Source organism: Ambystoma mexicanum, chromosome 10, assembly GCF_040938575.1.
Source record: "Ambystoma mexicanum isolate Mex_15411 chromosome 10, UKY_AmexF1_1, whole genome shotgun sequence".
Taxonomy (NCBI): Eukaryota; Metazoa; Chordata; class Amphibia; order Caudata; family Ambystomatidae; genus Ambystoma; species Ambystoma mexicanum.
This window is the reverse complement of record NC_090932.1, coordinates 831294844-831316831: the sequence shown is the minus strand read 5'-3', so window position 1 is coordinate 831316831 and position 21988 is coordinate 831294844. Positions and strand designations below refer to the sequence as shown.

Genomic DNA, 21988 nt, shown 5'->3' with positions numbered 1-21988 from the left:
GACAAATTCAGTCACTGCACCCAGTCCATAGGTACAACGCAGATCAGTATGCCTGTCATGTCACCTTAAGGGACACCTCCAAGTACAATGGGTCAAGTATGAACATTTAAGATATGAATATTATTGACTACCACCAAGATATGATTATGAGGTGCGGGACCCATCCAATGTAGCTTCGTTCCACCATGCTGACACACACCCAGCCATATTACAGTAACACAACCCTTCACCCGTGGAAGATACCACCAATTGATATCTGACCTATTCATATGGGGGAAGGCGTCGATGGATGTATATATGGAGACCTGTATATGTAGAATGCATACTGGGGTTACCACTGTATTACATTAATCAAATCAGGCATATGTGTGAGTTGCCACTGTATATGCACAGTGCATTTGCATTGGTAACACATCAATGCAATCTGACATCATTATGGCCTGTTGTACTTGAATTGTGAGAGTGCATGTTCACATTCAACGGGCCATGTGACAGCAACTGCACCTCCCCTCCCCCCACCCATGGATCATCCGTAAGTACACTAAATGGGTCCATACAGAATGAAACATGCCATGTATAGTTATTAATCCCTGTGATTAGTTTCATTTCAATATGAACACTGTACAGCTAGTGCTAGCATGGAATTACTAGATTAATCCAAGTATCCTTTCTCTTGCTCCCATGCAGGTGATGCCAGGTATCCCCTGGTGGGCTGGCTCATGACCCCCATTAGGCAACCACACAACAGGCATTAAGAGGCCTACAACCGTGCACATGCACACACTCGTGTCACCATCGAACAGACATTTGGCCTCTTGAAGGCCTGGTTTGGCTGCCTCACCAGGTCAGGGGCGGGCCCACATTTACAGCCCTGAGAAGGTGGGCAGAATTGTACTAGTATGTGCCATGTTACACAACATGTGCATCCGGCACAATGTCCCCCTGCCCCCTGAAATGGACATGATGCCACCTGAGGATGAGGATGAGGAAGATGCTGAAATTCCTCTGTGCCACAATGTCAATGATGGACGTGCAACACAGCAAGATTTAATTGACCACTACTTTTGATGGACTGTAAAGAACAGGGCACTGGGCATGGGTCACACTGGGCACTGGACTCTGTACATGATTAAATAGACACACACTCAAGAAGCAATGTCCAGTTATGTCATTCTTGCAACACCAGGTGTATTGAATATGGATTAACTATGTACATATGTGCATTTCTAACCTAACACTACGATCCTGTTAAATTGACCCCACACCCCCCCACACTACCCCCACCCCAACACCCCAAAACCCCCTCTCCTACTACCCCCACACCCAATAACCCAACACCCCCTCCCCCAGTATCCCCACATCCAATACCCCAACACCACTTTCCCCATTACCACCACACCCAATACCCCTACACCCCCTCGCCCACTACACCCACACCCAATACCCGTACTCCCCCACACCCACTACCCCTTCCCAACTACTCCCTCCACACATGCAGTAGTCACTTGTCCTATTTATGCCCCCTTTTTGGAGGTTGGGGCTGAGACTCTTGCAGGCAATTTGGTCACTGTGATTGACACACAGGGCTACTCTGGATTGAGCTGCTGGGTATTGTGCTGGAGGATTGGCTGTGTGTTGTGGTGATGTTCTGTTGTGTAGCGATAGCAGTCACCAACCTGTCATTGACTGTGCCATATTTGACATGACACTGTTACCCTCTCGCACGCACCTAGCTAGGTGGTAGATACTCTCTGTGGCTCTGCCAAGCATTCTACTCCTGTGCGCATGGAGTCCTGCATTGTCTGCCTTGTGAGTTGTGCATCTGTGATGTACTGGGTCACCAAGGTGTGCATTGCCTGCTGCTGCCCTTCCATATGAGTGAGGCAGCCCTCAATGTCTCTTATGTGACAAAGTCCTGGTAGTGGCAAGGGATGTGGGCTCCGAGGGCCTGGTCGAGTGAACACAGCTTGGTTGTCAAGTCCATCATCGCTATGTGTCTCGCGCCCACTGGCCTCCACTGGGCTGTTTGCTCCAGAGCCATCGGTTTGTCTTACATATATGCTCACCTGCCGGGTGACGTGGATTCTGCCTCCTCGTGCTGTCTGTACACTGGTGACTATGGCTCATCCTGCTGGCTGTGCAACAGGGATTGTGCCTCCTCCTGCTGGCTGTATTCTGGTGACACTGGGTCATCCTGCTGGCTTTGCAACAGGGATTGTGCCTCCTCCTGCTGGCTATATACTGGTGACTATGGGTCATCATGCTGGCTGTGCAATGGGGATTGTGCCTCCTCCTGCTGGCTGTACACTGGTGACTCTGGCTCTTCCAGCTGATGTGCCTGCTGGGCCGCAGATGTTGTAGAGTGCTGGGGGGCCTTACTGGCAGATTTAGTGGACAGCCGGGCATCTTTGCTTGCAGGTGTAGTGGAGGGCCTGGGGTCTTTGCTGGCAGGTGTAATGGTGGGCTGGGGGGCCTTGCTGTCAGGTGTAGTGGTGGGCCTGGGGTCCTTGCTGACAGGTGTAGTGGTGGGGCGGGAGACCTTGCTGGCAGTTGTAGTGGACAGCAGGTGGCCTTTGATGGAAGTTGTTTGTGGGTCCTGAGGCTGCGGGGAGCCTGTGTTTCCTGGTGGCGGGGATGCTGTGGCATGCTCAGGTCTTGCTGTGGAGGTGGCTGGCTCCTGGCTAGAGGCGGGGTCTTCACAGCGGCGGCGACATGCAGCAGATGACAGGGGTGTTGTTGGCAAGTTCACCCTCGCTGTCAGTTGCTGTGCCTGTGGGGGAAAGTGAGGCAGGGCATTAGTAATGGGTGTGCATCCATCTGACATACATCAATGCTAGTACATTCAGAGTCATGTGCATTGTAAAGGACGTGTTGGAGGGTCGGGCATGGTGAACACAAGAATGTGGGGGGATGCAATGTGGGAACGGCCATGTAGTGTATAGTGCCTGTTGGCTGGGGTACCAGTGTCTAATGGCTTGGGTGTTGTGGCCATGCCACAGGGGTTGTGTGCCATGTGGAGTTTGATTGTGAAACTGATGTGTTCCCATTCTGTACATTGATGCATTGAAGTTTACTCTGTGTGTATGGACATGGTGGGTGTGACAGGTGTGAAACATGTGCTGGTGATTTGTACATCTTGACATGTGGTGGCTTTGGCCATGTGGTGGCACAGTGGTGACAGCAGCAGTTGGACAGTGATGTGTGTGCGTGCATGTAGATGATACTTGTGTCGGCAATACAGGGTCATGTGCAGTGTGTCAGTGGGGTTTGTTGATTGTCTTTGTGGCAGCGACATTGTACTTGTGTGGGAGGAGGCTTTCGATGGGTGCAAATGTCGCAGAGATCTGATGCCACTTACTTGATATTTTGACTTCACCATTGGCATTGGGGATGCAGGTGTGTGGTGTGACTTTGGGATTATGGTAATGGTCACTCACTGTCATTATCAGATGTTGCTGCTCCCATCTCTGCATCTCCTACTCCCTTGATGCTCTCCATGTGGAGTACTGTACTGTAGGTCTCCTCCCACAATGTGATTTTGATGGGGAATGGCGCGCCACCTCCTGTGGCCAGCCCCTGGCTGTGCTCGGCAGGGAGGAGGTTGCGGACTTGGAGAGGTAGATCGTCCCACCTCTGATGACAATCTCAGATGGTCCGGGATGTTGTTCCCACTGCCGAGACTTTGCGGCCCACTTCCTCCCATATGGGATTTTTCCTGAGTTGTGCTGGCCAGCGCAAGTCAGTGCAGAAAACCACATCTGCATGCTCCATGAGTGTGTCGGCCAACATGTTGAGCTCCTGCTCGCTGAAACATGGTTTTCGGCGACGGATGGTGCCTGGCCTAGCTGACATGCTCTACTTTGTTGATGTCTACTCTGTTTTCCTGTTGGACTCCTGTAGACTGAGGGTTGCAATGGATTGCATTTTAAATATGGCCGCCGGTGCATGTCCCATTCCGGCGCGATGACGTCGTTTCCAGTGCTGGTATTACCAGTACCGATAATACAGCGTTGGTGCCGGAGTCACTGTCTGCGGCATCGAGGATACAGATATCAGGGGTTTGGGGGCCGTTACCGGCATGCCGGTGCTACCGTTTCCGGGATGCCGGAATGCATTTGCACGCTAACTCAGAATCTACTGTAGATTCCGGCAGCAGTGCTACACGGAAACGGTAGCACTGGTATGCTGTTAATTTTCTTTTTTTACCAGCAACCTTGTAATGAGGCCCAATGACTCCACAACTGATGTTTAGTAAGTGCAGAAATCAGAGGTATTATCTTTACATTATGTCACATCAGCTATGTGCAAGAGATCCATTCTAAACTTTGTATATGAAGCTTGTTTCCTTGAGGACATTATCAAGTTCAAGTAAGTTTTGCATTCCCAGGTCTCTTTGGCTCATTCATACTTTATAGACATAGGTCCCAAAGCAGAGTTTTTCAAGAAATGCAACAAAAAACCGTTGCTCAAATGCCTCCTTGGTATTCTAGGGTTTCTCTATAGAAAGCTCACTGGTTGCATTCCATAAATGAAACATATCCAATTATTTTAACATTATTTTGAAGAAAGAGAGCCATTTCCGCTCACATCCTAGCCTCTGATTGCTGGGCTCCCACATCACGCATTTTTTAACTCTAAGTTCGACTTATAGAACATGGAACTATAGCAGCGATAATCTTCAACAAATTTCACATTGTATGGGTAACATCCAAATTTCTAAGTACACTGGCATGGTTGCTGGACATCAGTGATGTCATCAATGGCATGTGTGATGTCATCTTTGATGTCATGGGTGCACAGTGGTGGTGCTAGTTATGGTTGCTTAGCTTACCATAACTGGTGAATTTCTGGGTGTATCGGTTTTACTTGTAATCATAGTATGGATAGGTTTTTGTTATTGCAAAGTAACTGTAATGTTCCTGTAACACAAGTTTTTGCACTGAAGGTGCTAGGTTGTTTAGGGCAACTAAAGCATAAAGTCCCTTCACCAATGTTTTTTCACTGAATCTGATGGGTTTTTAGTAGGCCACTGTAACCAGACCCTTCCTTTAGCATAGTTTTTTCAGTAAAGGGGATTGGTTTGTAGCAGTGCAATTTAACCATTACGTCCCTTTAACAATGTTTTTTGTTAGTGAATTCCATAGGTTTTTAGTAGGGCACTGTAACCGGAATGTTGCTGTAGCATAGTGTTTTCTGTAAAGATGAGGGGCCTTATTACAAGATTTGCGGTAAGCAAAAAGGAAGGCGGAATGTTAATACCGGCATCGAGTACCGGTCCAGGCCAGTACGAGCCGATAACCCGGCATTACCGCCACCGCCTGTACCGTGCCCCTTCTTACCGGCATGCACACGTACATGCGCCCTTTGTGGCGGCAATATAGGATGCTGCTAACAGGAGGACATCACAAGTCACACGGGCATCCACCTACCTGCATCCCGAAGGCAGTAAATAGGGTCAGCACAATGCCGGTATTACAGGCATCGCGGATGACCCGTAAATAGCAATCTGCTGTGTACCCAACTGCCACAGGTGCACACAATTACCACAGGTGGAGGCAATGGAGCCTGTCCCAGCACAAAAGGAGCACACCACACATCACACCCCTACCTACACCAAAATGATCCCACTTGCTGTTGCAATCTTGAGGCTGGAGGACATGTCTGTATTGCTACACCAGCAACAACAACAACAGGCAGCACAGAGGAGACATAGGAGGAGAAGGAGGGTGAGACAGGCCAAGCAATTTCCACCAGTGCAGGCAGTGGTTCTACGTAGGCAGCCACCAATCCCTCGCATCAGAGCCAGTCCATATAACCTAACCCCTGTGTACATTCACACCCTGTACCAGCTGGACCAACAACATCGTCAGTCTGATTGAAATCTGCACTGCCATCCCACCTCTACTGAAGGTAGTGTCTGTGCTCACAGTGGGCCAGCTGCATGGCATATCACAACTTTTCTTTTCACGCATGCTGTCCCAAGTACTGGATGCCCTCCTGAAGCACGCAAGCAATCACATATCCCTTCCGCAGGCTGCCCAGGAGCTCGATGACACTGAAGTTGGCTTCCATGCAGTGGCAGGCATGCCTAATTGCTTCTGTGCCCTCAACTCCTCCCATGTTGAATTGGTGGTCCCTCATGCCATGGAGGTGGTGTACCGCAATCGTAAGCTATACCACTCCTTTAATGTGCAGATGGTATGTGACTCCAGCAAGATGATCACACATTGTTGTGTCCGATTTCCCGGATCCACTCATGATGCTATGGTGCTGCGGAACTCCTCCCTACCCCGCTACATGGAGCAACATGCTGTATGATGGGCCTGGCTGCTCGGTAAGTCGCCTGACAGGCCCATGGCAGTGCAGTGTGTGAGATTGGGGGGGATGCATACTCCACCTGGGTGAGATGGGGGGGGTACATACTCCACCTGGGTGGGATTGGGGGGGTTGCATACTCCACCTGGATGAGATTCGGGGGATGCATACTCCACCTGGGTTAGTTAGATTGGGGGGATGCATACTCCACCTGGGTGGGATTGGGTGGGGTGATGCATACCCCACCTGGGTGAGATTGGGGGGGATGCATACTCTACCTGGGTGAGATTGGGGGGATGCATACTCCACCTGGGTGGGAGTGGGTGGTGAGTGGACAATGCACATACAGCAAAACACTGTGGCCCTAAACATCCCAACCTGAACATGACACATCAATGCTATACATAAGACCAATGTTGCACACCAATGCCAATATGCCAGACGTACAAGCAGGCCACATCCCTCAACGCGTTGACTGCACATCATCTGAGCATACCCTCTGCAACACAATCCAGTAACTTGCAGTGAGTATGCATAACGGACATGACTGCAGCAAAGCACAACACAGGACATGCACCCATGAGTGGCTACAAAGAAATCCCACATAGGGAATACACTGATCGTCACTGGCCTACCACCACAGTCCTGCTGCATGCCACCATGGGAATGGCAACCTTTGGATGACAAATCATGATGACACATGTGCCAATGCTGCTAGTGGGAATACATACAGAGTACTATACATCTCCAATATGGGTGCAAAGACAGTGTTCGTCATCCACAGTACATCTGCAACAGCATGCAAGTGAACAACCTACATCATCTGGACAACGCAATCCACACCAACAGACCATAGTACAGCACACATTGCGAAAAATTAACCTGTGTGCATACATCCAGGGAAATGTGCATGTCAACACCAAATAGCTGCAGGCATGACAGTGATTTGTACAGGTGTCATGTCAGAAATTGACTCACACATACCTCATTGTGCTCCCATGCAGGTGATGGTGGCTATCTCTTGAAGCCGTGGCTCCTTACTCCTTTTCGGAACCCGCAGAACAGGCAAGAAGAGGGGTACAATCGGGTTCATACCCCTACCCGTGTTGTGATCGAGCAGACCTTTGGCCTGTTGAAGGCACGGTTCCGCTGCCTCAGCAGGTCTGGTGGAGCACTCCTTTATGGGCCTGAGAAGGTGGGAACGATCACCATGGTCTGTGCCATGCTGCACAACATGTGCATCCGGAGAAATGTACCACTGCCACCTGACATTGACCTGCATGCACCGGGTGAGGATGAAGATGATGATGGAGGAGAAGCAGCACCCCTGCCAGTTTGCGATGCACAAGATGGCCGTGCTGTGCACCAATCAGTGATTGACAATTTCTTCTGAAACACTGGGATGCTGATGGTTCTGTGTTAGTACTACACTGGGCACTGGGATCGTGTGCATATGGACACAGGGTGTGTGGGGAGTTGGGCACTGTGCACTGTCATGAATTGAATAAACACACACGAAATGAACAATGTCCAGTCATGATTTGATTTTTCACACAATGGGTGTATTGACAATTAAACATCATTGTGGGTGAACCCTCCACCACACACACATCATCCCCCTCCCCCCAAAACCCCCAACACCCACAACACCCCATACCCCCTCCCCCAACACCCCCAACAACCCATACCCCCAACACCCCATACCCCGTCCCCCACTGACATCCCACACATGATGTGCTTATCATGGTTTTCCTCAAGATGCAGTCAGCACATGCAGGGTGGCCCTGCTAGTGGCAGTCTCTCTTTTGTTCTGGAGTCTGCATGTCTGTGTGGTGTGCGCTGTGCCTGGTCAAGCGCACAGGGCTTGTTTGAGCCGAGCTGGCAGGTGTGCTGGATGGGGTAGAGGTGGCTACCTGTGCATCCGTCGGTGCAGGTCATTGCTGCAGCAGTTGTTCGATAATCCTGCTAGGCTGTCGCATATCACCATTTTGTTATTGTTCATGGCTAGGATGTTTGCAGCATTGGCATCACAAATTTCCCAGCGGGTCAATTCCCCCTTTGCTATGTACTTCCTGACCAGCTCTTTCATCCGATCCTGGTGGGCCTATATCCTTGTCCTGCGAGCCTCCATGTCACGGGTGGCTGTGGAGGTGAATGGGGCAGTTGCAGGGCGGCCCAATGCAGGGCTGTCCTCTGATGGGGACCAAGGATGTGGACTCCCCAGTACTCCAGACTGGTGTTGAGTTGGGCTGACTGGGGTGCCCTGTATGGTGTGCAGTGGGGTGTGCTGGGGGGTGGCCTGGGGGTAGGCTGGGGGCCCGGGGTATGTGCCCATTCCCCATGGAGGTTACCGTCCATGTCAGATAGTTCTTCAACGTGGCCCTCTACATCGCTAAGGGGGGCTGAGGCAGCGACCTCCCCGATTGAGCTGGTGGCAGCAGACTGTGTTCCATCCGCTTCAGCTTCGTCAACAGTGGGCAACTTCGGTGTGGCTGTGTTGTTGGGTGGTGTCTCGGTTGTTTTTTGCTTCTCCAGTGGCCTGCCCTGTATTGCTGGTGCTGGCCGTATGGCTGTCTTGTGCCTTCTTGGCTGGGCCTGGAACCCTTGGAGGATGTGGTGGCCTGTGCAGCAGTCTCCTGGCCTTCACTGTCAGCATCTGTGCCTGTGGGGGACCAAGAGAGGCAGGGCATCAGTGATGGTGGTACGTGCATGATGCATACATTGGTGTTGTTCAGTTGTTCACATGTGATGGATTGCCTACTTGTAGGTGTGATGCACAGGGTGCTTGCAATGGGGGGGGGGCATATTGGCATACGTCGTGTACTCTCCTTTTTACACTGATGTGTGCTATGTGGCCTACCGTTGTATTGCATTTTGCGTGATGTGTGACATGTGATATTTTGCTGTGTGTTGGGTGTCTATTGGTAATGGGATTGGCATTAGGCATGCATATCAATCTGCCAGTGTTTGGGCCACTATCTGGACATTAATCTGTTAATGTGTGTATGATAGGCTATGCATTGCCTTGGTTCACTTTCACATTAGTTGTGCTACGTCATGCTTTGGTTCTCTGTGGTTTGTGGGGACACTCACCTCCATCTCCCGATGATGGCACCCCCAACTCCACGTCTCCAAATCCCTCTATTGACTCCATGCTGATGGTGGTGCTACAAGTCTCCTCCCACCTTGTCAGTTTTGTGGGAGAGTGGTCCCCGCCGCCTGTCGCCAGGCCCTCCCTGCGGTTGGCAGACAGGATGTTGCAAACATGGAGACGTAGATCGTCCCACCTTTTTTTTTACATTCTTCACTGTGCGGGTGGTGGTGCCAACCGCATTGAACTTCCTCAACACCTCCTCCCAGATTTATTTTTTCTGCATTTGGGCTGGGTGCTTTAGGTCTGTTGCAAAGACTTCACCTGCATGGGCTACCAGCGTGTCAGCTAACATATTTAGCTCTTCATATGAGAACCTCTTCTTGTGCTGGCGGGGGGTGGATTTCCTAGTATCCTTGCACATTTTCTGGTGATTCGGCCTGCTCTCAACTCAGTACCACTGCTGTGTTTGGAGGATTGCGATGGATTGTGTTTTTTTAAGATGGCCTCCGCCACATTTCCTGTTCTGGCGCGATGACGCTACTTCCGGGTCCGGTATTACGAACCCGGTATTTACATGATGGTATTTTCGTGTCCGTTATTAAGGGGTTGCTCCTGGGCAGAGGCATTATCAGCGGGTTCCGTGATGCCGCTATCTGGGGTTTGGAGGGTCTTTAGCAGCATGGTGGTGTAGCCATTACCGGCATGGGGGTTCGCGCGTGCTCGCGCTGTCGTAATCAGCCACTATTTGGGGCGTCGAGGGTACATGGACACGCTACTACCAGCATGCCGGTAATGACTGTGTTTTTGCCGCGATTCTCATAATGAGGCCCGATATGTTTTTGGTACTGAAACTAAACCATAATGTCCCAGTAACAACGGTTTGTCACTGATTCCTTGGCTGCCCTCATGATGAACTAGTGGAAATGCCAAATTCTCTGGTGTATGTATGCATGTGTGCTACTCCTTCCTTTTCCTAATAGTGTTGGTATATTTTAGCAATTAAAGATGTACATGGTGAGTGTTGGTGAGTGTTTGAGTGGTTTCCCTTTTTGTGTTAACATTGCATGGTGAATCTGTGCTGCACAATACTGTCTGAGATGGCTGCAGGTGAGCAATATGGACGTTTCCTAGGGAGACTGCAACTGGCCGGCGAATGTGCAATCACACTGCAGGTATCCGTAAGACTCCATTAGTGGCCGCATGGCCGCATCTTCTAATGTACTTTTAATTAGATGTGGGAGCGCACATGTATCCGTTGTACAGCTATACCCATGCATAAGGCATCCTCTGTGTGCTGGTAACACCGCCCCTGTCACCAGCCCTACGGATTAATACGGTAGGCGACCGCATTTCAATTATTCCTGCTGACTACGTGGGTGGCTGTGCAAACCTACCAATGTATGGCTGCAGCACGCCTGGCTGTAAGAGGCCTACTGGTAGACAAGGAACAGCAACCTCCAGTGTGAAGTGGGTGTGTTAAATGTCACATTAATTTGATTGATATGCTGCTTGCCTTTCCATGAGCCGTGAAACAGACACACCGTCTCTGCGCTGAGCACTGTGACGGAAAGTGTGAAGGGGTCATCTGTGTGTCATACAGTTGAAGAAAACATGTAACTGAAGGTATGGCAGTTTGTTGTGAGTCAGCAAAATGGCAAAGCTGGTGCAGCTTGTAGTACTAGTTCATGTAAAGGCAATTAAGCAAACAGCAGAATCTTCAGAGCGCAAACAATGTCAGTGGTGGTTAGAAAAGTACTGTAGCCACATGGGTCGCACCGAATAATTATCTTCCTGCTCCATGTAATGAAGCTGTGTTTTGCATTGTTGTAAGCATTCTTGTATTTCAGAATGTATGCATCTCCGTGAATGCTAGTCCTACGGCTAATGACGTAGCATGAAGTGTTTGTACTGCATGTGATGACAACTCAACCAGAAACACAAGGGACCAGTGGGCAGGGTACTGCCCTTCCAGCAATGCAGTAGGGTAATTTCATGTACATCATTTTCCACATCTGCTTTGGCCAACAACAGGCGCACTCCTGTAGGGCAACAGTGCTCCAAAACGTAATTGCAGACCATATGCTGCACTACAGACCCTTCCCCAGCAAAGGGCATTGCATTGTGCATGTACTGCAACACGCTACTCTACAGAGGGAATGTACTTGTAAATGCATGGGAAGGGTCCGTCCAGGAGCATGACAATGACTGGTGCCTATTTACGTGAGGGCCACCGAATATTTCCCTCTCTTTGCACATCCCCTATATTATCCATGCAGGTGCTGCCCTTTCCATAACGGGCCTTACCTGACGTTCGTTCTGTGGCATGTGTTAGAAGACCAAAATAAATAGAAATGAACTGGGAAAGGAAAAAGTGGTCTTCCTATGAGTTTAGCAACTTAACCATAAATAACGCCCGCTACCACAGGCCGTGTAATACCAACCTTTTTTCCAAGTGCACTGTAATGTAAACTTTAAATCATCTCCGCGAGGATTTCATATACAGGGAGAAGAATAATGTTGATAAGACACATAATATTAAAGGTATCCAGGTACACTCCCCCCTCAAAAAATCTCACCATAGCCTGATTACCTTTGTATGGAGACCTTATGGCACCGAGAATTAATTGTTGTATATTCATGCCCTGAATTACGATAGAGAACTTATCTCTGTTAACCCCATTGAATGCAGTTTTAAAATCGATAAAAACTAAATATAAAAACATATTCCTTTTTACACAATATTCTTGTACCAGAGAACAAAACAACAGTGCCTCTATCTTTATTTATATTTATAAAAGTGAAAATGTGTGGGTTTGTGCTGGGTTTGTGGCTTGCAAAGCATTGTTCCTTATACAATTCGTCACCATTTCACCAATCTGCACCAAATTTTGCATAGTTACCTGTTAGGGCCCTCTGGACAATACTGGCTACATAACATTTGGACACCCCACCCTGTTCCCAGGATTTCAGCAAAGTCAAAATGTGTTTGTGGGATTGTGGCTTGGCAAAGCATTGTACCTTATACAATTCCACACCGTTTCACCAATGTGAACCACATTTTGCAAAGTTACCTGTTAGGACCCTCTGGACATTACTGGCTCCATGACATTTTGACACCTCAGCCGTTTACCCAGATTCCAGCAAAACTCTAAATGTGCTTGAGGCTTTGTGGCTCGGCGAAGCGTCTTTCCTTATACAATTCCACACTGTTTCATCATTCTGCACCAAATGTTGCTGTTAGGACCCTGTGGACATTATTGGCTACATAACAATTGGACACCATACCCCTTTCCCCGGATTTCAGCACCTTCACACATGAGACAGGAAGGACCTGTGCTCAACCCTAGAATGCATGGTTTCTGGGACATTTGCACCGCAATGCACGGCAACAAACTACACCATTCAAGGGTTAGGCAGCAGGTGGGCAGGGAGCACAGGAGGCTGCAGTATGCAGCATCAGACCAACTCTGGCCTACCCCCATCATCTTCTCCGGGGTATGTCAGCCAGCCCATATGCCCATTTTCAGTGCAGTTTACTTCAGAGTGCAAAGCAAATCAAGCGATAAACGAATCAGAGGAGCGACCTACAGGATCATTGATTTTCAACAATTGATGAATGTGTTCTCATTTCTGTCCACAGAACCCATTCAGAGAACGGGTACTTTTTACTAGTGCTCTCTAAACCCCTATTGCAAGTCTGTTAAAAGATAATTCTCTTTTATCCAGTTCTCTAAACTAGTAAGCATTATGTCAGAATAGTAGTTTTAGAGTCCATTGTAACTGGAGTATTAATAGAAGAGCCAGGAATTTTGTTATTCACAAACGTTCTTCTATCCTCTTGCAATGGTAACATAGAGTTAGACGTGCGACTTGGTGCAGTTAGTAAAGTTTCTGGAGTCTATTTGTTTCAGGCTTCCACGCTGATTGACTCAAACAGTGATGTTGGATCCCTTTTCTGTAGCATTTTAAACATCTTTATTTTTACTGGTTGTGGTGCTGCCCTTTTAATGACGCTGCACTCCACCGCGTGCCTATAAATAAACAGGGCGTTCCTGGCCGCGTCAGAAAGACCAGGGAGCCCGAACTGGAAACATCTCTCTGTGTGAGTGTGTGACTGGGAGGGGGCTCACGGAAGCGTGTGTGTGCGCTCAGGATGAAAATGTAACAGTGGTGACGAGTCGGGATCTGTAACCTGGGCACGGCGGTGAAAACGGCGGTGATTGAATACTTTTTTATGAGCATTTCACAGTGCAAATTGCTGCGGAAGGGGGTGCAGACCACGCAGCTGGCAGCCATTTTACAAAACGGGCCTAGGATGGTCGCAGCTCGATTTTAGGGTGTTGGTGAGCCATCCAAGCCCAATTTCTTGACACTTTAGCAGTGGACAGCTGCTACTTGCACATGATGTGCTTTTTGGTGTGAATTTCATCCATTTTCATCAATTTTCGTGTGGTTTGAAGTGAGGAGCCAGGGGAGGCCTGCTTTCCATTGTTTGTTTTCCCTGAGCCCACCCAACTCAATTTTTGGGGCCACTGGCTGGCCTAAACTTTGGCTTGGACATCTGCCTATCCATGGTGGGTGGTGTCCACTGAAGCTTCCCACTGAGACCCTATATTTCATCTTTTCACTGTGTTCAACGTCTGTGGAGGCTCCAGTGACCCAGTTTTGGCCTGTTTCGAGGAGTGAGAGGCCCACTTTGCAAGGAGTGGTGTGAGTTGCGGCCCCATCTGAAATTTGGGTGGGGTACCTGTGCGCTCAGAGCCATGAATGATCAGGCTGACCAAGGAGTGCCTTTGCTTGGACCTCTGGGCCCTGTGCCCCAGGTGATGGCCCCGATGAGACCACCAGGGGCGCTGCAACCAATTCCTGAGTTTGACATCTCGGGTGCCCCCTCCAGCCTGGGGCCCCGATGGAAAAGGTGGATAGATTGGCTGGACATGTACTTTCAAGCCACTATGGAAACAAATGATGACAGTAAGCTGGCAACCCTCTTATACTCTGCTGGGCCACCGGTGCACAAAGTTTTTGAATCTCTTTAACCGGCGGACACCTCATATGATGCAGCGAAGGCTGCTCTTCACAATTACTTCCTGCCGCTGGCAAATGTGGACTATGAGTGCTTTGTGATGAGGTCTACCCGTCAGAAGGACAATGAAACCCTGGACAACTTCTATGGCTGACTGCAGCGGCTGTCAGTGACATGCGCCTGGGATAACCCTGACACGATGGTCGGAGACCAGCTAATCCAGGGGTGTGCATCTGGCAAGCTATGCCGACAGGTACTGCGGGAGCCAGGCATCACCTTACCATGCATCCTTGAGCTGGGACGATGCCAGGAAGTCTCTGAAGTGAGGGCATCCAGGATGGAGGCCGGGGTGTAGTTTGGCAAAGCAAAAGAGGTGTGTGCCATTGGCCATGGCATGTGTGGCAGAGGTTCCAGAATGCCAAGGGGCAATTTCCGGGACTTGGGTGGTAGGTCGGGAGACTCTTGCCTGAAATGACGGTACGACCTGCCCCACCCTGCAGAGTGCCCAGCTGCAGGGAAAGCATGTGGCCGATGTGGTCTGGCCGATCACTATTCCTGCATGTGTCGAGCTCCTCTGACCGTGGTGGTGCCGAGAGGTCCAGTCCGGTCTGGCTATTTTCGTCAGTCACGCTGCCCAATATCGCCCAGGTGGACCAGGGAGAAGAGGACACACGACTTGAAGAAGATGAAGAGGAGGAGGAGAACATTTTCTTTGTGTCTAGCGTGGGGGTCCTGCGCTTGAAGAATAGGCGGCAACTGATGTGTCTGGTCATCATGAATGAATCATCTGTCCTGTTTCTGGTTGACAATGGGGCCTCAGTAAACGTAATGGCAAGAGAACATTATGATGCCATAAAATCCCCCCTGTCGTTGGCTGCCCCCAAGGCGTGTATATTCACCTTTGGAGGGTCGCAACCCATTCCGCTGGACGGAGCCTTTGTGGCTGATGTGGGACATGGGGACTCTTGGTTAAGAGCTTGTTTCTACATCATAACTGTGAGCAACAATACCCTGCTGAGATGGGTGGCAGAAGAGGTCCTGGGGATTGTCAGTTTTGCATACTCAGTGCATGTTGAGGACATTCAAATGTTACTGGACAAGTATTACCGTTTGTTTGAGGGGATTGGGCGCATGGCAGGGGACCCCGTGAGACTGCACATTGATGAGTCAGTGCAACTCATTGCTTTAAAACATTGCTGTGTGCCCTTCCACTTGCGGGAAATGGTCGATAAGGAGCTGGACAATTTGGTCAGCCTCGACAATATCAAGAAGGTTGAAGGCCCAACCCCGTGGGTGTCCCCCATCGTCATTGCCAGGAAGCCAAAGCAGCCAGCCTCAGTGCAAATTTGTGTTGACACGCGGCTCCCCAATAAGGCCATCAAGCGGGAGTGGCATTTGACGCCTACCATCGATGACATTATCACGTAGCTGCAGGATGCCCATTTATTCTCCAAACTGGACTTAAGCGCATGATTCAAGATATATCACCACATTTAACACACATCAGGGTTTGTACCGTTATAAAAGACTGAGTTTTGGGGTGTCCTCAGCAGCAGAGGTGTTTCAAAATGTCATAAGGGGCGCCCTTGCAGATCTGGATGGCGTTCTCAACATAAGTGATGACATTTTAGTCTTCGCCCAGTCGGAAACGGAACATCTACATAAGCTGGCCAAGACATTCGAGCGGCTCCAGTCACTTGGCTTGACCCTGCACCGCGACAAGTGCGAGTTTCTCAAAACAACTATTGAATTCTTTGGGTTCGTGTTCATGGAGGAGGGCGTGTCACCTGATCCCCGAAAGGTTCAAGACATCATGGAAGCGTGACCACCAGAGAATGTGTCAGAGGTGCAGAGCTTTTTGGGCATGGTCACGTACTGTTGCTGCTATATCAAGAACTTGACCTCTCGGTCTGAGCCATTGCGAGCCCTCACAAAGAAGGGCACTACATGGCAGTGGGGGCTGCTGCAACAGGCGGCATTTGAAGATATTAAAAGTGCCCTCACTGCTGAGGATACCATGACCTTCTTCGACCTGGCTTTACAGTCTGAGATTGTGGTGGACACCAGCCCGTTTGGCCTGGGCTGGGGCGGTCCTGACCTAAGTTGTCGCCAACTCGGGTGTTCGGCCGGTGGCGTACACCAGCAAGGCCCTCTCAAAGACCGAACAACGATACTCCCAGATTGAGCGGGAGGACCTGGCTGTCCTGTGGGGATGTCGGCACTTCAGGCTATTCATCCTGGTGTGGCCAGTGATGGTGGTTATTGACCATAAGCCCCTGCTGCCCATCTTGGCGGGCTCGTCCTCAAAGCCCCCTGCGAGGATTTAGCGATGGATGTTAACACTACTGGAGTAAGGGGACTCGCTTGTCTACAGACCTGGGAGCAACAATGTGGCTGACTACTTATCTGGCCACCCCAGAGAGGACGCCGACGATCGAGAGGACACCTGTGCAGAGGAGGCGGATGCCCAGGTGCAATTGGTGGTGGAGACAGCGACTCCCAATGCTGTGCAGCTGGAAGACCTGGAACTGGTGGTGGCCCAGGATGAGTGCTTCCTCATCCTGAAGTCAGCGTTTCAGCAAGGATCATGGAAGGCTGTGTTGGACACTCTCGCCCTAAGGTCACAGGTGTCGTAAATCTCCCCCCGTCTCACCTGTGATCGGGATCTCCCTTGTTCGGCTGCAGGACTCTTCCTGTGGATGGTTCGGGTCTTGAATAGGCTCGCCCGAGCCTCGTCAGGTTGCAGGACGCGTTCAGAGTTCCGGGAAGTTCATGGTTCCAGGGTATCCAGGATAGCGATGAACGAGTAAGTAGGGGGGAAATCCAGGAACAGAATAAAAGGCAAGGAAGGAAGTAAGAGGATCAAAGGAAACCAATGTAGAGAGTAAAGACAGGTCGGGTCACTACCGAAGATAGCATTGAGACGCGCGGACCCACAGGGGCATGACCAATTCACGACGTGAAGGCTAGTGCGTAGCACGGAGCTTGGTACGGCCATGTTGGGAGGAACAGGGAGTACAAGCCGTTCGTGACAATGACCATGAGGTACAGAAGGGGCAATTTTGCCGGGTCATGACAACAGCAGGCCAAAGTGACCCTCAAGCAGTTGTGGAAGGGGAGAGACAAGCTGACGTTCTCTGAGGCTGGTCTTCTGCTGAGGGGAGACAGGATTGTGGTCCCTCAGTTGAAAACACATCCGGTCATCGAGCTGGCCCACCAGGGACATCAAGAGGCGGCCAAAACAAAAGCATGGTTGAGCCAGAAGGTCTGGTTTCCTGAGCTGGCGAGGAGCATGGACATATTTGTGGCGTCATGCGTGTGGTGTTAGGAGGCGTCCCCAGCCCAAAGAGAGCCTGCAATTGAAACCATGCCTCGCGGCTCAACACCGTGGGAGGTGGTCCATACGGACTTTGTATCCACAACCCGTGGCACCTACTTCCTGGTTGTGGTGGACGAGTGGTCCAGGTACCCTGAGGTGGAGTTCATTGACTCTGTCACTTTTGAAATTGTGTTGGTGGCTATGGAGAAGATCTTTGCCGTTCATGGGCTCCCAAGGGTACTATGTTTGGACAACGGAGCGCCGTTCCAAGGTGAGAGTTTTGCCAGGCTGATAGAGGGCTACGGGATCCACCACAGGAAGGTCACCCCACTGTGGCCCAGGGCAAATGGTGAGGTTGAGAGAATGATGAGGACTCTGAATAAGGTGTTCAGCATCGCACAAGGACAAGGCCAGTGTTTGCAGAGGGCATTATATCATTTTCTGCGAGTGTACAGAGTACACACACATCTACGGGGTGTCACCAGCGGAAATCCTGTTCAGACGGTGCCTGAGAGGGCTGCTGCCCGAGGTGGGGGAGAAGGAGCCAGCTATGATCGATGACCAATAGGTGGAGCGAGACCGGATGTTAAGGACGGAACAAGAGAACCTTCAGAGGGGACTCCGGCCTCAGCAGTTGCTTCCCGGGGATTAGGTGCTCATAAGGAACCGGCACCCTCAAGGGCAGATTTCACTGACTTACGAGCCGGAGCCGATGGACGTGGTGGCAGTCAAAGGGCCCATGGTAACGGCCTCGGATGGAAAGGCATCTGTCACCCGGAATGTCAGCTTCTTTAAGAGACTGGGGCAGCCTCCGGTGGAGGTGACCCAGTGTCGGGACATGATGGAGGTTCCAGATGAGGGCAGTGGTGTGGCCCCTTTCCCCTGCTCTGCAACCCGGAAGAACACAGCCGAGAGATCCCCGATCTGGGAGATGGGCAGGATGTAACCGCTGAGGACAGGGCGAGGGAAACCTGTCCACCTCGAGGACTATGTGTTAGAATCGTGAGCTTGGAGGAGCAGGCCAGGTGGCTCCAAGAAAATTGGGGGCCGGGTGGTTGTCATTAAAGGGGTCTTTCTTGAGGGTTGTGTTTTGCAGTGATTATATGTGTGTTAGTTAAGAACAGTGTTATTCTGTTTGTTGTCCTCATGAAAAAGGAGGAGTGTGGTGCTGCCCCTTTAAGAGTTCAGCACGCGGTAGAGTGACGTTGCACTCTGCTGCGTGCCTATAAATAAACGGGGCGTTCCCGGCCGCCTCAGAGCGACAGGGGAGCCTGTACTCGACACTCTCTCTCTGTGTGTGTGTGACTGGGAGGGGGCTCACGGAAGTGTGTGTGTGCGCGCAGGATGCAGATGTTACACTGGTTCTTCCTGGCAAAGCATCTACGGTTGGTGTTCTATGCTAGAGAGAGGAGGGTGACGTCATATGTTTTGTTACAAAGCAGTGCTGCGGGCATGGTGCCGAGAATTCATCATGGCAAAAGGGCAGCAATAGATGGCTCATCAAGGCAGGGTTGTTTGGTGCATATTAGTCCAGTCTGTCAGAGGCAGGTACCCAGCGTGAAGATGAACCTTCATATAGATGAGCAGTTAAGGAAGCCAGAATCATAAAGTTGCTACTGGTTACAAGGCTGTGTGAAAACGGGGTCTGCAAGACCATCACTCTGTCAGCGGGCTGTCAACTGGGTTTTATTTTTAAATCTTCATCTCCCAGCACAGGGACCATGTCTTGAAGTGGCTGGTAAGACTCAGAACATTATAGGGGTGAAATGTTCATGAAATGTAAAAGGGGCAATGAAAGCAAGCGGGCCCCTGATGCTGGTAGCACCAACCTAAAACCATGCAGTGCTTTCTTCCATTCTTTCTCACATCTTGGAGTGCCACCTCATTCTTTCTAATACCTTGGCTAGCTTTGAGAAGAAAGGATCCCATGTGTTGCAAACTAAAGGCACAACGGGTTCTTGCTGCTGTAATAATCGGATTGCCCTAGAGGAACGCTTGATGGTAAAACATGAAATGTAGCGAAGTGGAAAAGAAAACAAAAGAGGGTGCGCTGTGCTGTATTCTTTCTACCAGCATGGGTGTAGTTCAAGGATGCACCGACCACGACATATTTGAACCCGACCTGAGTCCTCGACAAAGAAACTCGCTCATTGCATTGTGGGATCGAGTCTGGGTGCAACAGAGTACTACAGGCTCACCTAAAGGAAGAACATTTGGCGTTTGGGGTGAACTGTCCTACAGCGAAATAAAAGAAAGCACCGGGCCATCACAGCCACAAAGTGGCCTGTATGTACAGAGTGACTTCTGACTGATTCAGGTTCAGTCCAACCAGCCCCCTAGACACAAGGTTAGAGACTGGAGGATGAAGCACAGCTGTGTTTCCTCAAGTTGTGAATGGACAATTACAAAACCCTAAGGAGATTTTATAGTTGTTGGCTGACATCCCTTTGCACCCTGTTGGTTGTAATCTTCATGATGAGGAGGAAAAACAAAGCAAAAATGCTCCTTTTTTTACTTAGCCTCTTTAGTCAAGGTATTTTTTTTTTAACAATAATAACAAAGGCAATAATAATTGACAATGTAAAAAGATTGTGACCAACCCTGTTTAGTCTTTTTCATGATGTCAGTTAACAATGTTATGTTTCTTCATACAATAAAGTGAAACCATTTTTAAAACTGTTAAAGTAGTCACTGTGTAGATACAGCCCACTTATTAATGCCCAGACATGTAAAATGCAAATAAACAACGGCAAATACCAAAGCAGTGGCCTTTGCAAATGTTTGTTTTATTTACATGGTTACTCCATTCCTTTCCCTTACGTCAGTATGCTGTCCCATTGAAATGGTCTAAGAGTTCTATGAAGAAGAAAGGACGCCAAATGTGTAATGCTGGGTTGTATGTGTGATGAAAAAAAAATATTTTCTTTGAGCCGAGTTTACCTATTCCTTCACCCACCATGGCTGCGCTGATTGACAGCTGATATTAGAAGCCTGAACGTCCTTATATTTTATATTCGGGTGGGTGCAGTGCAGGAGGCTATGCTAATAAACAAACAGGGAGTACGCGGGAGCCCACATCATGTTCTGAATATAAGAATTCATATTTACCTGAAAAAGAAAAAAAGTAAATATGGCATACGTATCTTCTGAAAACTATTAAACTGCTCAGGTTGCTTCTAGTGTATGGAAACAGTACATTGTTCGTGCATTTCTCTATCTATTTGCACAGCCAGAATCAGTTGCCTATCCATTAAATCTGCATGCAGAGTCAACAAGACAGTGAAGAAATGCTAAATGAGGGTTCCCTGCTGGGTAATGCAGTGAGGGGGCCTCCCACTTTTGATGCATTTTTCATGGACCAAAAATAGATACCGCAGGGTGTCTTAAAAATAGACTGTGATCTTTAAATACCATTGACATTTAATTGAATGCTTCTATTAATGCGGCTAATTTTATGAACAAATATTAAAATGGCAAAAATATATTATTAAAATGACAAGCAGGATTTGCACTTATATTTCCTTTCAATTAAAACTCTGTTTCTCACTTTGTCGGAAGAAATAAATGTTAACAACTGCTTTCTATGGACGTAAATTTGTATGTAATTGCCAGAACTGTTGCCGACTGAAGAATGCTTCTGGGAGGTATAATGAAAACCTGTGCAGGATGCAGACTGCTTTCTGCTGTTTGTAAGAATAAAGTATTATGCAGATCCAATGATGACTGCTGCTAGGTGTAACGGTTTATCGAGACGCCGCCCTCAACACAGGGATTTCCTTCCTCCGACAATTAAGGTGTGACGCAACAAACTGATTAACAGATTCTTTTCTTCAGCCCTAATTGTGACGCATATTATGCCCCTTGGATCCCTCTCTCCTGGGCTAACAATGAGCCAAGAACCAGGTTGGTGTGCAGGAAATATATTGGTATTTATTTAAATTAAAAGTAATGGAAATTAGCACAAAAATGTCAAACACTGCTTTATCTTTGGCACAACACAATCAACTTCTCTGAGCATAAATACATCACAAAAGTGAGTTGAAGAGAACCGAATCACAATTCTTCACTCTGCGAATTCCACTTCAAGACATAACTACACTGATCAATAACGAAAGCAATTATCTGTAGTGTGCAATTTTTATTTTCCTGCACGCTTAAAAGGCTAGCAGTAGGATTTCAAGATTGCTACAAATACATATGGCAATTATGATTTTGCACACACTTTAAAATAAAC

The 21988-nt window shown here is 49.1% G+C and overlaps 1 protein-coding gene across 1 annotated transcript; it reads right to left on the bottom strand.

Moving 5' to 3' along the window:
- Window positions 1-2248: 2248 nt before the first annotated feature.
- On the bottom strand, window positions 2249-9414 carry LOC138492936 (uncharacterized). Its single transcript, XM_069620227.1, has 2 exons — window positions 9409-9414; window positions 2249-2770 (listed from the first exon to the last, which is right to left on the bottom strand). The coding sequence occupies exons 1-2, from the start codon at window positions 9412-9414 to the stop codon at window positions 2249-2251; spliced, it is 528 nt and encodes a 175-aa protein (XP_069476328.1).
- Between the last annotated feature and the right edge of the window lie 12574 nt (window positions 9415-21988).